Genomic DNA, 17,793 nt, shown 5'->3' with positions numbered 1-17,793 from the left:
TGCTACATAAAATTAAAATGTTTTATGTAATTCTTGCCAGTAAAATTTAAAATTGTCTTCCATTCAAATTTCCCTTCCTTCTTTATCTTCAGCAGTAATTTTTAAATTCTTATTTCCTGTTTCACTGTATTGTAACATAAATAATTATAAACAATTTCCTTATCTCCACATATTCTAGTTTATTTAAATAAATTCATGTTCTTCTTTCCTTATAGAATTTATACCTCAAACTTTTAATTTCAGGATACCCCAAAACAAAATGAAAATAGAGATTTCACCTTTTACATTTCGCTCTGTTTCAGATTTGGTGTGAAGAAGAAGCCAATTTACATTAATGTCATAAGGGATCCTATCGAGAGGCTAGTTTCTTACTATTACTTTCTGAGATTTGGAGATGATTATAGACCAGGGTTAAGAAGACGAAAACAAGGAGACAAAAAGGTAATATTTTAGTTTTAGGATGTTTACAAAGATAATTGTTTATCAACTGCAATGAACAGTGTGTTTTTAAAAATTTTTTTTATTATTAATGTACTACTTGCTTATTGTGGAAATTTTGAAAAGAACCCAAAAGTATAAAGTATAAGTAAAACTTATAGTTGATATTTTGGTGTACACATTTTTTGTTCTTTCAAAAAGTTACTTTACTTTAGTTCCAGGGCTGAATATTTCTCTTACTATAGTCCTAACGATTTTCTGTGAGACTGTTGTAATTCTTCATTCATATCAGGAGTTTTGTGTATTGTACTTTGGTTCTTTTAGTCTCAATGGTGGCAGTTTATATTGATTTGTGATTTGTGCTCATCGATTTGGGAACACCGTTTTGCTGAAGCAGCTGTTTTTTTTCAGATGAGATGAGAATAGTCCCAGAGTTCATTCTTATGAGCAGGTTCAGAATTGGGTTGTCTTCTCTTTAAGTGCATCCCCCAGAGTAGCACCAGTTTTATTTTCCTGAGAAACCAAACTGATGTGTCACTTTACTTGTGGGACACCTTTACTGGGACCCCATTGCTCACAAGTTGGCTCAAAGCACAAGAGACACAGTCTGACATAATCTGAGACTGACTTCTCTTGCTGCCTTTTCCTTCAGACGCCCAGTGCTTCAGCCACAAGAAGTGTTGCTGTCCTCCATGCTTACTGTCACCATGTACTTTGGGCACATGTGTTGTTCCCCATATTTAGAATGTTTCTCCTTCACTCTGGAAAATTGCCCACTTTTTAGGGCCAGCTCAGATGTTAACTCTTCAGTGAAGTCTTTTCTGGTGCCCCAGAGGCAGTTAGTCATACTTTTAAGGCTCCTGGAGCACTCCATGCAGACCCCCTTTTTAAAGCATTTATTTGTGGTATTTGAGTTATTTGTTTCCATATGTCTTCTCCAGGAGGTTCTGAACTTCCTGAAGCGGGGGCTAGATTTCATTCTTCCTTGTTTCCCTAGTGTTTAGCACAGTGCCTAGTTCATCTGGTAAGTGCTTAGCAAATGAGTTGAATGAGTGAATTCTGCACCTTTTGAACCTAAAGTGTTGTGTAATCATGATGCGAGATACCTGATATAATAGTTAACATCCAGCAATTTTTCACTTAAGTTTTATGTGCCTTGTGTGTCACATGAGGAGGTGATTTATTTTGTTTTATTTACTTTTTTCTCTTTTCTAGAAATTGCTGTTCCTTTCCTTAGTCTTTTTTTTTTTTTTTTTAAGATTTTATTTATTTATTTGACAGAGAGAGATCACAAGTAAGCAGAGAGGCAGGCAGAGAGAGGAGGAAGCAGGCTCCTGGCTGAGCAGAGAGCCCGATGCGGGGCTCGATCCCAGGACCCTGGGATCATGACCTGAGCCGAAGGCAGAGGCATTAACCCACTGAGCCACCCAGGCGCCCCATCCTTTCCTTAGTCTTAAAGCTTTAGGCACAAGGTACTGATCCAAACACAGATAATTGACCAGACCTTTTGTGTTTTTTTTTTGGGGGGGGGTGGGTGGCATCTACTGATCTCTTAGTATTAGTTAATCTTCTAAAATGTATATATATACTTAGGTTATTATGGTGATTCAACAGCATTTTATAAAATGGAAAAATGGAATAATACAAGTCTTGTGATCTGGTACTTTAGAATTTGTTGATAGTTATTTCTAAATTCACTCCAGCACTTCTTCCCTTTCTTCCCCTCCTCCTTCCTTCTTGCTTCTTTCCGTCCTTCCTTCCTTCCTTCCTTTTTTTTTTTTTAATTTTAGACCTTTGACTTACAGTGTTTTTACTCGATAGATGTTAATATCCATCTCTCTCCTTTGACCAAAGGAGTATTAGTGTGGGTAAAGAGAAGATTTCCAGTTCCATTGGTTCCTACATGCACCATCTGTCACTGTCAGTCCTGGATACTATGGTTTAGTGGTGGCTGACCTATATAGTTTGGGAAATTGGGTAATAGTAACACTTAATATAACACTATTAGTTCACATTTATAACAAGCACTGTTTTATATGTATTTTTTCAGGTAGCCTGTACAATGGTTCTCTGAGGTAGCTGCTGTTATTGTCTTTATTTTACAGATAAGGAAACTGAGGCACAGAAAGGCTAAGTACCTTGTACAGCATTGTACTACCAGTAAATGGTAGAGCTGGAATTTAAACCCAGGTACTCTTAAGCACTCTATTCCCTTTGAAAAGGAGGTAGGGAATACAATAGTCTACCCAACATTTGTATATGAGAGATGTTCCCAAGTTGCATTCTCAATACCCACAGAAAAATTCAGGCAAATACTTTAACATCATTTTCCTTTCATATTTGAAAGATTTAGGTAGATATGCCCTCTGAGCCTCGAGACTTAACCATTCTTCACCCTGATAATGATAGGGTTTGGTTTGTTTTTGGTTTTGTCTTTGGTTTTATGTCATTATAAAATATATATTAATATACCTGTTTATTTAGATGTAATATTAGTAAATCAGCAAAATACTTTTGTATTACATTAATTCTCATGAAGACAGGGCCATCTACAAATGCTTTATTAAAGAGAACAATTACTTTGCTTTATGATAGGCAAAATGGACCTTTTGGTCTTGAAATGTATTGAAACATACACATTTTTAATAATTTGTCTTGTTTCTCATGATACAAGTGTTGGCAACATTCTGGGACCTCATTAGTTAAATAATGTTGTTTTATTGTAAATAACTCCATATCTTTAACTGGAAAGAGCTTTCATTCATTAATAAACTCATATATATAGAGTTGATAAGACTGAATGGCATATAACATTTTTTAAATGGCAGCATATTTGAAGATAAGAGCGATTAAAAGGTGACTGTGATGACGTAGGAAGTACCTGGCAAAGGCTGGAAATACTTCCTTGCATTGGCTTCATTTCCATTAAATTGTATTAAGTGATACTTGGAAGTTTATTAGGCAATATTCAGCTCAGCACTCATGGCAACTATTGTGTTTTAAACTGCAGTACCTGATAGTCTAAACTGCTTCTTCCTTTCACTGGCAAACAGTAATTTCAAACACATTTCAGGGACATGTATACTTATGATAGCTTTCAGCTGATCTTGTAAGGAACAGAAGATTTGTTTTATTTGGGCGATTTCAAATACTCTGTTCTTTGTATTTGTGACTGGAGGTTTACTTAATATAATGTCCAGGACCTGGAAAAAAGGTATATTAAATAATACAGAGGCAAGCATTAAAGAACTATATAGAGAAATCAGTGATTCTCAAACTTTGTAGTCTTAGAACTCTGTTTACTGTTAAGTTATTGGGAACCCCCAAAGAGCTTTTGTTTGTGTGACATTTGCCAATATCAATAAATAACACCAGTTTACTGGGAAATTTTAAAAATACTAATTTGAAAGTAAGAGTAAGAAGCCCATCATATGGTAACATAAATAATGTATTTTAATGCAAATAACCCTTTTTCCAAAACGTATAGAGTTGTATTTTACATTTTTGCAACTTTTTAAAAATATCTGGCTTAATGTAGACAGTTGGGTTTTCATATCTGCTATTGAATCCATCTGTTGAATATGTTCTTTTGGTTGAATGTATAAAGAAAACCCAGGTTTACACAGATATGTAATTTGAAAACGGAGGATTTTAAGAGCCTTTTTTAGAAGACTGTGGGTGTTCTTCTTTAATACTACACTAATAAGAAATCTGAAACCACAGCAGTGAACTTTTTATGTTCTGCTACATTAAAATCCATTTATATATTTTAAAACACTTCGAATGGATTTTTTTAACAGCATAATTGTATATGATCATCATGCATTGGCCATTGGAAATATATTCATCACTAAGTTATGTGGATCTTCCAGATGTTGACACATTTTATTATACAATATCAGAAATTGACATTCATTAATATCACTACTGATCTCATCAGAGAAGTCTTTACATATTGGGAAACTGTCAGACTTATGGGGGCAGATTGAGTTTTCCAAAATTTTTTATTTTTGCTTGAAAGCTTAACTTTTGTCACCAGCTGCCACAGGATTTCTCAGCCTCGACACTGTTGTAGTTTTGGGCCAGACAACTTGTCATAAGAGGCTGCTTTGTACACGTAGGATATTAACCAGTATCCCTGACCTCTAACTAGTAGCATCCCCCCACACACCCCAGTGGTGAGAACTGAAAAATGTGTGCAGACCTTGCCAGATGTCACCTGCTGGGTCAAAACAGCTCCATTTGGGGACCGCTGAGCTACTAGCACTGTCAGTTGTTTTCTGCCAAGGGGCAGGTACACTTTGTTCATTTTGAGAAGATATCAGCCAGATACCCAAGTTTGAATAACTTCAGTTCTTTGTTAAATGTAGGAGTTATTATGGCTTCTGAGGAATATTAACTGTGCCTATAATTCTCATCACTCACATTTTCTTAATTTTATAAATACTTTGCTTTTGAACTGCCCTGTAGATTATTAAATATTTTTTACTAACTGTTGTTTTGTTAGTGGAACACCAAGGGGAGAGGGTCATATTTCTAGAAAGAGTAAATAGTTACATGCTCTAAATAACAATCTAAAGGAGAATCAGTTTATGTTTATTAAGAAGTACATGGGGTGAGTGGGTGGCTCAGTGGGTTAAAGCCTCTGCCATTGGCTGGGGTTATGATCTCAGGGTCCTGGGATCAAATACCACGTTGGGCTCTCTGCTCAGCAGGGAGCCTGCTTCCCCCTCCCTCTCTGCCTGCCTCTCTGCCTACTTGTGATCTCTCTCTGTCAAATAAGTAAATAAAGTCTTTTAAAAAAAAGAAAGGACTCATTGCTGTTGGGATTACAGTTCCTATTCCAATTTGTATTTTTTTTAATTTCTTACTCTAAATTAACTAGACTTATTGACAAGCTATAAGTATTATAGTGAATTTAGAATATTCTACCTAAAAGTATGTATTAGTTTATAAAAGGTAGTAGTGAGGTTAGAAGAAATCCATACTTCATGCTGCCTGATTTTCTCATTAACTTACAAAATTCTGCCTCCACCGTTCTTACCAATTCACAGTCCCCTGACCCTTGTTTGTTTATGGAACATGAATTTTACAATTGTGTCTCACAAAGATATGTGAAAAAGTTATTATTTGGATAGTTAGTATTTTATATGTAAAAAGCATCACAGGAAAGCAATATAATTCTTTACAGCTCATTTTTATTTGAAAGCTTCAGATAGACCAGTATTCTCTATCTCAGTCAAAGGTGCACAACCCAGGGTCAACCTTCACTTGTCTTCTTTCCCGGTTTCTGATGGGACCATAGGTGTTTCCTTTCATCAAAAGAGAGAAAACAGAAGGGTCAGTTATCATGGAGTTGAAGAAAGAGATAATGAGTTCAAATTGGACCTTATTTCTTAGTCATGTATAAGTAAGTGGAGGTATCCATTAAAAATTGTATTTGTATCTCAAAAAATAGGTCTGAACTAAATTATAGATTTGGGAGTCATCAGCATTAGGTGAGAATTGAAACAAGAGATCGAATGAAATTGCACTTGGAAGACCTAGAATATGAAAAGAGGACCAAATGAAAAAGAAGGGGAGCCAATATGTAGCTCTGGGGCATGCTAACCTTTAAGGAGTAGGCAGAGAGTGAGGAGCGTGACAAGGAGCCTGCGGTAAAAGAATCAGAAGGCAAACTCGATGAGTCCAAGTAGATGGGGAAATAATTTCACTTGTGAAGAAGTTAGCAATTTGAGGATTTAAAACTGTCCCTTAGATTTGTCACTGGGGAGGTCATTAGGGATATTTGAGAAAGTAATGTAAATAGAATCCAAAGGGTCGGGGAGTAACTGAGAAATGAAGTGAAGACCTAGAGGAAAGACCACTCTTGAGATAGAAGTTTGGCTTTAGAAGAAACAAAAAGCATCAGGAAATGTTTCTTTAAGATGACAGACACTTGGGCATATTATATATCTAAAGAGAGCAGGGGTGATGGCTAATACAATAGACTAGAGAAAAATTGTTGGAGCAGGGTCTCAGAAGGCGGTGAGGATGGTGTTCAAAGATAGGAGAAGGAAATACCTCTTTAAAGATGAGGGCAGCAGGGGGCTAGAGATGCAGATAAGCTTTTGTCCAAGCAGGAAATCCAGGGAGCTTACTCTTAGCTTCAGTTTTCTGTATAAAGTGTAAAGCCAGATCCTTTGCAGAAAAGGATTTCAATATAAATATAATTGCCATCACTGTCAAGCATCACATTTTGATTACATTTTTTTTAACTTCAGTTTTAGGAGTTAAATATCTAAACTAATAATCTAAAGAACATTTTGATATTAATGCTTTTAAAAACATCTGGATCTTGCTCACAATGAATTGTTCTTTCTAAACATAGATGGTTTTTAAGTGAAAAAACTGATCATAATTTTTTGTTTCTGTGGTGTACTGAATTGGGTTTTGTGGGAGGGGAAGAGAGTCTGGAGTGTTTTTATTTCTGCCTTTTATTTGAAGGACTTCAGATTTTAGAAGAGAGAAATATTTATGTATAGAAAATACAATTTCTGAGATATGACCAAAATGTAGGAGAAGGCTAATAGGAAGATTCTGATGGTCATGGATTTGAGTGACAGCCTTAAGTGTTATGGGTATGGAAGCCCAAGTGCTGATGTCACTGCTGAGGAGTCAGTGCAGCATCTCATCTCGGTGATCTTAGAGGACTGAATCATCAAGTTGTGTGTGATAAAGATGGGATTGAGTTGTCTTCATCTGGCTTCTCTCACTAGGAAATACTTGGTTGACTTTATTCGTCAAACATACATGTAGAAAAGGGAGAATTACTGTTATGCTAAAATCTGGCACACGTGTATGTTCACCAGTTTCTGCTTTTTCATGGTCTCTTCTTTTCTCCATGTCTTCCTTGCTACTGGCTGCATTTGGATTGTTTCTTTTAGTTGATAGGAGCAAAATTCCTCCCCCAAAGATAAAGGAAGCAAACCCCAATCTATTTTTCTACTTTTATATTGTCTAAGAAAATATTTGTTAGGTGAATTAAAGTAGATACTAAGCTTCTAAAAGAAGCCCAAATAATTTAAGTAAGATTATTTATTTTATTTATTTAAGGATTTTATTTATTTGAGAGAGAGAGAGCATGAGCAGGGAGAAAGGGGCAGAAGGAAAGGGAGAGGGAGAAGCAGACTCCCTGCTGAGCATGGAGCATGAGGGACACAGGGCTCCACATGGGGCTCCATCCCAGAACCCAGAGCTCATGACCTGAGCTGAAGTCACAAGCTTTACCTACTGAGCTACCCAGGTGCCCCTAAATTAGATCATTTTTATCATACTTAAAAGCCTAAAAGGGAGGGGTCCAGACTCTTAGAGCAATTTTCACTCCACACTGTTATCAGGGACCTACTTTCCTTCCATATTGTTATTCCGCCTTTCTTTAGGAAGTTGTCCTTAAGTGCTTGGTTGAATTAGGGTCACCACTACTTCTGCCTTCCAGCCTGTTGGGAAGGAAGGAAGTGGAGGGCAAGCAATTTCTTTTAACCAAGAGGCCCAGAACGTACTCATATCACTTCTGCCTTAAGTCCACTGACAAGGACTTAGTAAGTAACATGCCTGTACCTAACTGCAAGGCTAAAACTCCATGACTCTGGAAAGAATGGAAGAGTGACTTTTAGAGACTGCCCGAGTGGGCTAGCAGATTTAAAACTACTAGCCAGAAATATACTTAAAGATTATGTACACATTGTTTTATTTTGAAATACTAAAACACTTCAAGAGCACAGGAATTAGGAGTTGGCTAACTAGAGAATTTAATGCATGCTTATTCATTAATCAGTTTTTATTCCAGTAGTGGATGTGTAAATTCCCAAAGTTGAGTAACTCTATGGAAATTTTTAATACTGCATCATTTTAATCTTATATTTAAGCAAAATCTTTTCAATGTCTTTGAATCTTACGCACACGAAATGGTAGCATTCTCCCACAATCACTTTAATAATTTGTTTATTTTCTGTCGAGGTGTAAGGAAGCAGAGCACTTCCTCTGAGCTCCGTAGACACCTCACTATGACCTCGGATCTTCTTTAAATTGGGTCGGCATGGAATCAGAAACCTAGTATATCATCACTCAGGTCATTGATCCTGAGATTTCTTGGAAATTGAAACATGGTAGAGATAGATACATACATCGGGGTTTTTTTTATTGTTATGAGCTACAAGTTGGCATAAATGATAATAAAACTACTTTTTATAAAGTGACTTAGGTCAGTACATCTAAGTCAGATCATCTTGTAAAATTCAGAAATAATTTTAGGGCCACTGAAATGGGGTTTACTGAGTCTTAAGAGTAAACTGAGGTGTTTTCACGTTGTGTGTGTGTGTGTGTGTGTATGTATGTATCTATAATTTGGTATATGTATCTAGCTAGCTACAGAGAGATCCTAAGAGAATTTGAGAGAACTCTAAGGACTGTCAGAATGCTTCATGAAAAAATGTTCCTGCCTCGATCTTCATCCTCCCTAGAACTGTGCCTTTAATATTTATGAAAATCTCTGAAAATGGTGTCTTTGCAATCATTTGTAACTACCGATTGCACAATTTGTATGGCAATAGATAATGTGCTCTGGAGGACACAAATGCATACTGCTTGATCCTTCAAAGAGTTGAGAGAGAACATAATACACATTAAAAAAAAAAAATACATGAAGCAAGTTCTTCAGATAAAGATGTATATGTAGGGCGCCTGGGTGGCTCAGTGGGTTAAAGCCTCTGCCTTCAGCTCAGGTCATGATCTCAGGGCCCTGGGATCGAGCCCTGCATCGGGCTCTCTGCTCAACAGGGAGCCTGCTTCGCCCCCCACCCTCTGCCTGCGTCTCTGCCTACTTGTGATCTCTGTATGTCAAATAAATAAAATCTTAAAAAAAAAAAAAGTATATGTAGATATACATAACTGCATCCTAAGAGCTGGATGTTATAAGGCAGTATAGTTCATTTATACCAGTCCAAAGGAGGTAAGAGTAACTTTGGACCAGAATCATTGGAAAGATAGTCTTCTTGTAAACCAGATTGGTGAAGGAAGGCACTTTTAGAGGAAGAAAATGTAATCAGCAAAGGTATTTAGATTTAAGGTATATATCACATGCTTGAGAAACTACAAAACAGGCTAATCTGGTAAACATGGAAGTTACACATAGAGATAAGATAACTAGCATTTTGAGGTCAGAGTATGACGCATTTCTTAAAGCCAGGATAAAAAGTTTGGATTTTTTTGGTTGAGACATTGGAAACCATTGAAGGTTTCTGGGTAGAGGATGTTAGAAGTGACTCCTTACACTAATCTGGTAACTGTACAGAGCAGGTTGAAGGAATTGAAGGAAGGAGGGCAGGGAGCCCATTAAAAAGTGATTATAAGAACAGACACATGGCATTGTGGGACCCTGATAGAAGCAAGACTGACGAAAGATGGATTGGAAAGATGTTACCTCATCTGATGTTAAGTGAGGGAGAAGAAAGATTCGGAAATGTTCTGAGATCTTTGGTCTGAATTACACGGATAGCATAATCCTTTTGCCGAAGTATTGAGCATGAAGTAATATTGGAAATTCAAATGAAAATGCATCCTAGGTATTAGAAGATGAGAAGTGATGGATCTGGATGGAGGTAGAGATTTAGACGTCTTTTGCTTAGAAATTATAAAGGAAGCCAATGAAGAAGGAAGTGTGAATAAGCTAAGGAAGGCAATGGGCAAAGAGAAGATCACAGAGATGAATTTCCATACCTGGTGGGAGGACCAAAATATGCCTTCAAAGAAGATAATGATAGTATATTCACAAAGGCACAGAGAACTAACAAAGCCAGAACAGAGAGTGTCCGAAGATATAGATAAGGATCCAGTAGGGGCAGAGATACCAAGAGATTTTCAGAAAGAGGAGGGTGGTCAGATGCCATGGAGGTCAAGGAGAACAAGAAACAACAAAACATCGTATTTGACTATTAGGGAGGTGGGTTGGGGAGAGAGACCCACACAGACATAGACACATTCCCCTTATCAAATGCCTGCAGTGGACAGTCAACTATGGTAGATTCTCTTACGTCTGTGATTTTATTTCTTCCTCGAAGTAAGATCATGTCCTCCTTTCTTAGGGAAGGAAACAAACACAAAATTTAATTCTGGGTTCAGAAATCAAAGCCAAGTTACAGACCTTTTTGCTATATCATGGGGAAGGTCATTTATAAAAGGAATGGGCAAATTATGGGCCGTGGTCTGCTGTTGTCTTTTGAATATTGCCACAATAAAGAGAATCATTCCACTCTAGCTCCACCCAGCACCAGGTGTAAGGATTTCTGGTCCTATTTTCATAGATTTTTGGTTTAAAGGGCCCTTTGAGTGTATCTAATTGTATAGATTAGAAATTGAGGTGTGGAGTCCTTAAAGACTTACTTGAAATGAAGTTCAGGAACCTGAACCTGGTTCCTAAAACTCCAGAGCTTTTACTCAGCTCTTGCGCTCTTTCTACTCTTCCACACCTTCTCTTCTCAGAAGTAACAGGTGGCATTTGTAGATGTCTCACTGGGAGACAATAAGAGCTCCCAAGTTTGTTCTCTGGCATCTCAGGATCATTTCAAATAGATAAGGCCTACTGTTAAAATGCCTGTGACAGACTGTACGTACTTGAAGAAGTGAAGCTGATTAATTTTAGATTCATAGCCTGTGAGTCTCTTTCCCTTTTAATTAATTCAGTCAGATGCCCTGGACAGGAGGACACACAAGTCCTCAGTATCTGAGGTCATTTCTGCGTGGTACAATGAGTTTTGTTTGTTTTATCGAGAAAAGGAGGGAAGACTTCAGTGTATTCCTCCTTTACATTCTTTTCAAATGATTATTTCCTGTAGAATATCTTTAGCCTTGTTTTTATTTAATTTCCTTTGGAAGGGGCCTAGAAAGTACAAATACACAAATTCAACATAAACCAGTACTTATTCTCAAGGACAAATTGTTATCTGAGTGGGGGAGGGTTTAATTCATACAGTAAAAGCAAACCAAACTCCCGTATACATCAGCATTAAACAAAGATGGGAAAAAAAAAAAAAAATCAATCTAACTTTCCTTAATGTCTCAAGTATGTTTTTGTAACCCGCCTATCTCTTTAATTTACTAGCTCATCCCACCCACTGCTGCCAGTGTATTTAATAACTTAACCTGTTAAGGTATTTGATAGGTGAGACCTGCGTTTATGCCTCATGTGTGCTGTTTTGTGTCTGTTCCAGACCTTTGATGAATGTGTGGCTGAGGGCGGCTCAGACTGTGCTCCGGAGAAGCTCTGGCTTCAAATCCCGTTCTTCTGTGGCCACAGCTCGGAATGCTGGTAGGGACATAAAGTTAGCTTAAGTTGATAATCTTCTTTATTGTCTCTATAATCTGTGTTTCACAAGTGTGAACATACCAGTCAATGGCTAGGTATAGGGAAATTAGTGAAAGACCAGACTAAAAATAACATGTAATTAAGTAATAATCTAGTTTTATAGTTACCTTTAAGTGCATTGAAAAGATTCTAAATACATCTTATCCTTGGCAGTGTTTTCTCAGATGCTGGTTTTTAATTTTGGGTTTTATTTTATTTTATTGTTTGAGAGGGAGTTGAGAGTACAAGCAGGGGGAGGGGCAGAGGGAGAAGCAGGCTCCCTGCTGAGCCGGGCCTGACTCTGGATTCATCCCAGATGCTGAGATCATGACCTGAGCCAAAAGCAGACTCTTAACCAACTGAGCCATCCAGGTGCCTCATAGTTTTTTGGTTTTGATGTTAACATATTTTGCTGTATTCTGGCAGATCTCCTAATTAGAGGACAGGGATAATTTCATAAAGCTCATTTTCTCCTAAGCTTGTTGTTTTGGCCATTCCTTTTATTTATTTATTTATTTATTTATTTATTTATTTATGATTTTATTTATTTATTTAACAGATAGAGATCACAAGTAGGCAGAGAGAGAGGAGGAAGCAGGCTCCCTGCTGAGAGCCCCATGTGGGGCTCGATCCCAAGATTCTGGGATCATGACCTGAGCTGAAGGCAGAGGCTTTATTTAACCCACTGAGCCACCCAAGAGCCCCTTAGCCATTCATTTTAGATCAAGAAAAGACTTAGTGGGTAAATTAGTCACCTAGTTTTACTGTTAACTGATTTTTTTACTTTGAGAAAAGCCAGGGTTATGGTTGTGGTTTGGTCTGCTAATAAATATGAGATGGAAAATAAAGGTTTTTTTAAATCTTTAAAAAAAAGTTCATTTCCTCAGACTGTGCAGAATTTTCAGTTTTTTTTAAATGGTATATTTTTATACATATTTATTTGTTCTAATCGTTTTAATAGGAAAAGTAGAAATAGGAACACCTTCAAAGTTGGTGTCTTCCTTAAAACTATGATGAGAAATGCAAGGAATGCCTTTATTCTTTTGCTCATTATGTGAGACATATTACTGGATCACTGTGGACCTTAAGGGTCCTACTCAATAGATTATATCAGAGCATAATAACAGCACAAGAAGAACTGGAAGCTATAGGAAGAACATCTTCTCAATTTTTAATCATATCTTTAGAGCAGGAATTGGCAGATTACCATCTAGAGAATTTTTATTTATTGGGGGCGCATGGGTGGCTCAGTGGGTTAAGCCTCTGCCTTCGGCTCAGGTCATGATCTCAGAGTTCTGGGATAGAGTCCTGCATCAGGCTCTCTGCTCAGCAGGGAGCCTGCTTCCTCCTCTCTCTCTCTCTCTCTCTCTCTGCCTACTTGTGATCTCTCTCTGTCAAATAAAATCTTAAAAAAAAAAAAGATTTTTATTTATTTATTGAGAGAGAGGCAGTGAGAGAGAGCATGAGCGAGGAGAAGGTCAGAGGGAGAAGCAGACTCCCCGTGGACTCCCAGGACTCCAGGATCATGACCTGAGCTTCTTTTGCTCATTATGTGAGACATATTATGTGAGACCAACTGAGCCACCCAGGCGTCCCTATCATCTGTTTTTATAAATAAAGTTTTATTGGAACACAGCCATTTCTATGTATTTACTTATTGTCTATGACTATTTCCACACTGCAAGAGCAAAGTTAAGTATTTGTAACCAAGAACATATGGCCTGCAAAGCCTAAGATATTTACTTTCTAGCACTTTACAGAAAAAGTTTGCCAACCCCTGCCTTAGAGCAATAAAAGGGTATTGTCTTTTGGACTTTAGTGAGGAGATTTTAATTTGACTTCTTTAGTATGCTTCATAGATTCGTAGAACTAGGATGGACCTTCAAAATCAAGTAATTTACTCCCCTGCTCCCGAGACATTAATAAAAGGGCATTAAGGTTTTGGATGGACATTTGTTTATTTTCTCCATAATCTATAGTGTCAGAGGCATTAAAAAAATACGTAGCAGATTTCACAGCCAGGTTTCTAATTCCTTTTCTTTGGATTTAGGAATGTGGGAAGCAGGTGGGCTATGGATCAAGCCAAGTATAACCTAATTAATGAATACTTTCTGGTGGGAGTCACTGAAGAACTTGAAGATTTTATCATGTTGCTGGAGGCAGCTTTGCCCCGGTTTTTCAGGGGCGCTACAGAACTCTACCGGACAGGTATATAAAGGACGGGTTTCTTTTTAAAGCTGTCCTTAACTTTGTTCGCAACTTGAAAATTATGTGTGATTTGACATTTCTTGAGTAAAGCCCAGGAAGACAGGTATATTATATTGCCTTTTTCTTCTTAGCATTTTTTTTTCTTTTCTTTTCTTTTCTTTTTTTTTTTTTTAAGATTTTAATTATATATTTGACAAAGATCACAAGCAGGTAGAGAGGGAGCGGAAAGCAGACTCCCTGCCGAGCAGAGTGGGGGGGGGGGGCTGATGTGGAGCTCCATCCCAGGATCCTGGGATCATGACCAGAGGCAGAGGCTTAACCCACTGAGCCACCCAGGCGCCCCCCCTTTCTTAGCATTTTCAATACAAAACAGGGCCTGGCACACAGCTGGTGTTCGTTCAGTATTTTTTGAGTAAATAAAACATGCATTAGATGATAATTAGAAGGCATTGTAGGACTAGTGGAAAGATACGAGCTGCAGAACCAGCCTTTGTTAGAAATGTGTCATATTAACTAATACCACATACCAAACATTATGACCATATTGCACCTGAGACCTGTTTAGACCTAATGCTGTTTAGAGTAGGGGTGGGATGGTAAAACTGAGTCCCAGCCATGATAATCAGCAGGTGCTGGGTCTGCCAGGGTAAAGTGTGCTTCAGGGGCCTCGACTGTATGACATAGGTGAGTGGCAGGGCTCTGGTCCAATCTAAATATGGGATTTTCCCCTGTTCTTTGGTAAGACCCAGTATAGCAACTCTTCCCAGAGTATGCATATGCCCTAGCTTCTCACACATAGAGAATGTAGGTTATGGTAAATTAGTATTAAGATTGAAAAGAGATATTTTATCATATTTAAAAAATAAACTGGTCAGAGCACCAAGAATTTGATATTAGAACAGCATGTAAGGCGACAGCCTACATTTTACTGAGTGGTGATCCTTAGTTTTCTTATTTGACATCTCATTAAGTCTCTAACAGGTTAAGGATTTACATTATAAAGGAATAAATCACAGTTCTAGTATGATTAGGGCACCAGTCTTGCCTGAATGATATTAATGCGAAACAGTTATGTTACCGTCCTTCAATGTGCCACATTGACTTAATCCATCTCTCCACATAAAGAAGCATCGCTCTTTTGTGTGTTCTCAGAATTATTTACCTTTTCTTTTTTTTTCCTTCGTAAGTAGGAAAGAAATCTCATCTTAGGAAAACCACGGAGAAGAAACTCCCAACTAAACAAACCATTGCAAAACTGCAGCAATCTGACATTTGGAAAATGGAGAACGAGTTCTATGAATTTGCCCTGGAGCAGTTCCAGTTCATCAGAGCCCACGCTGTACGGGAAAAAGACGGGGACCTCTACATCCTTGCACAAAACTTTTTCTATGAAAAGATTTACCCTAAGTCGAACTGAGTACAAGGTGTGACTGTTAGGTTCTTGAACTAAAACTTCAACCTTGTCTTCACCTCAGCCCCACAAGCCGGGTTGCTGATGGGTGTGAGAGACAGTGTGTGTTGAGCCGAGTTAGGGAGCAGTTAACACCCGGGAAGTAGATGCTGGCTGGTAGGTTTCAGTGGCCTCAGAGGTTTCCGTTTCAGCCTTTTTTTCTTTTTCTTCCTCTTTTTTCTTCTTCTTTTTTCCTGGTTAAATTTTGGTGGGAGTTATAACCTCCTGCCTAGAAAAAGCCTACACATCGTCTAAAATTAACACATAGCGGGTCTAATTGGAGGCTAAATACAATTTCAAACATAAGTTCTGATAGTGTCTTTTGGACAAAACATTTTTTTTCCCAGCTAACCATGAATGAAGATTAATCCATTTGCTGCTTCCGCCTTCACCTGGAGGTTTTGGGTCATACACCTCTACTGAATAGTGTTACTGTTTGGCAGTGTGTGCTTTGTTTTTGTGAATCATGTCTCATGAAACTTATTGGAGTGTTTGATCCTGTTTGCTAAGAATGTTTCTGCCGTAGTTGGAATTGCCCACATTTATGTAGGTCGTTTTAATATTCTTTGAAAAAACTGATCATTAGTGTTAAAAACCAATTTTAAAAGAGTCAAAGCAGTATTTCTGATTCGTGTCTTTCTAGTATCTAAGACTGGGGAGACACTTCAAGGAATGTTGACATTGTCTGGAGTTTTAGTTAAGGCTTCCACACATTCATGTCAGAAAAGTAAGTTTAGTATTTGTTCCTCCATGGGTTATTTGTAGAGCATATACTGACATATTGGTGATTCCATATTATAACTCCATTAGTGAGCTGTGGTATGGGTAGGATTTTCCTACTTCTTCTGTACTTTTACTTGTAGACTATTTTTACTAAGGTGCTTTATAATGTGTTTTAAAGCATTGCATTTACAAAAAAAAAAAAAAAGAAAAGAAAGGAAAATGCTGTAAATACTGCATATTTTATGTATTTGGACCAAATGGTTATAAGTTAATTAGGTAAAAGTGGTTTTGCACCAGTTTTATTATGTCAAGTAAAATCATCAGACCTACTGTTCTTGTAGTTCTCAATTAACTTTACTGTTAGACATCACTGAAATGGACTTCGGTAACCTTTCAATTTTGATACACAGAACATTATTCATAATTGGGGTCAGTAATTCAAGTGGGAAGAGTAGTGGCCAAGGAGTCAGAAAATCTGATTTCTGGTCCTGGCTCTGCCACTTATCAGCTGTGTGATCTTGGGCAAGTCACTTAACCTCTCTTTGCCTCAATTTCCTCATCTTGAAATGAGGAGACTAATACCTGCTGTACCTACCTCACAGGGGTGTTGTGAGGAATAAATGAGACGGCACATGAGAGCACTTTGGAATCTGCTAATGCGCTGTAGAAACGTAAGGGGTGATGGAAACATCGATCACGTACAGTTCCGTACCGTTCATTTTTTAACAAAGTAAGGGAAAAGTCCACTTCTAAGCTGGTGGAAAAAAACGGTTAATTTTGTTATAAATTTGTGTTTGATAAATATCTTCTCTGTTTTATCTTCCCTGTTTCAACAACTATGGAAATACGAAACACCTGTGAACTCTTAAAGATTCATGAACAGCTGCTTGAGTTCAGAAGGTTCCCTGTTTGAAAAAGACTTCATTAGCTGACTCAGGGCAGGGGAAAATATGCTTTTCAAATTTGAGAGATTGGTCTGTTTTTATTTTACGTTACCGTTCAGAAATGGTAGCTATTTTGTACCTCTGGTTTTTAAGGTATATTTTGCAAAGTTTAATTTCCCTGTACCATCTTACCCTTCTTAAAGTAACAGATAAAGTATTTTAGGAATATTTTCTAAAAGAATAATCTTTACTATGTTTAGTTTAAATAAATACTTTTCCTGAACAAGACCTCACCAAACTAGGTAAATAAACATTTTTAGGTAGGCTGCTTTAATTGTATGGGAGGTGAGGAGGGAGCATGATTTACCAAAAAAAAAAAAAAAAAAAAAACCACCAAATTTAAAGAAAAGCTGAAGGAAGTTGGCAGAAAGAATCGTTTTAGTACCCACCCCACCCCACCCCCGTAACAGGAAAACATTAAGAGAACATCGACAGGCATACTTTTCTTATTTGGCTTTCTTTCATGTGTGTGTGTGTGTATTTATTAACTTTTACGGATATTTATTGAAAATCTATACAAATTATTCCCTCACCCAAAAGGCAAGCACCACTTCAAGGGTGGGGTGTTTGACATTTAATCTGCTAAGGAGCCCCCAGTATGCAGGTTATTCTTGGAGGACATGCTAAAATCTTGAGGTGCATTAGTTCTT

The 17,793-nt window shown here is 37.5% G+C and overlaps 1 protein-coding gene across 3 annotated transcripts in view; it reads left to right on the top strand.

Annotated features, from left to right (window-relative positions):
• The window catches only part of HS2ST1 (heparan sulfate 2-O-sulfotransferase 1), a 175,057-nt gene extending 157,499 nt beyond the window's left edge, over positions 1-17,558 (top strand). For 2 of the 3 annotated variants that reach the window (XM_032303713.1, XM_032303715.1), the window contains exons 4-7: positions 303-441; positions 11,685-11,782; positions 13,869-14,026; positions 15,214-17,558. In XM_032303713.1, coding sequence (XP_032159604.1) covers positions 303-441; positions 11,685-11,782; positions 13,869-14,026; positions 15,214-15,443 — 625 coding nt within the window. In that variant the 3' untranslated portion in view covers positions 15,444-17,558. The remainder of the gene's footprint in view (positions 1-302; positions 442-11,684; positions 11,783-13,868; positions 14,027-15,213) is intronic. The other variant, XM_032303714.1, reaches the window with a different exon arrangement.
• Positions 17,559-17,793: the final 235 nt, after the last annotated feature.

The sequence above is a fragment of the Mustela erminea genome, chromosome 10 (genome assembly GCF_009829155.1).
Source record: "Mustela erminea isolate mMusErm1 chromosome 10, mMusErm1.Pri, whole genome shotgun sequence".
NCBI lineage: Eukaryota > Metazoa > Chordata > Mammalia > Carnivora > Mustelidae > Mustela > Mustela erminea.
Note: the sequence above shows the minus strand (reverse complement) of the source record. Positions and strands in the feature narration are given on the sequence as shown.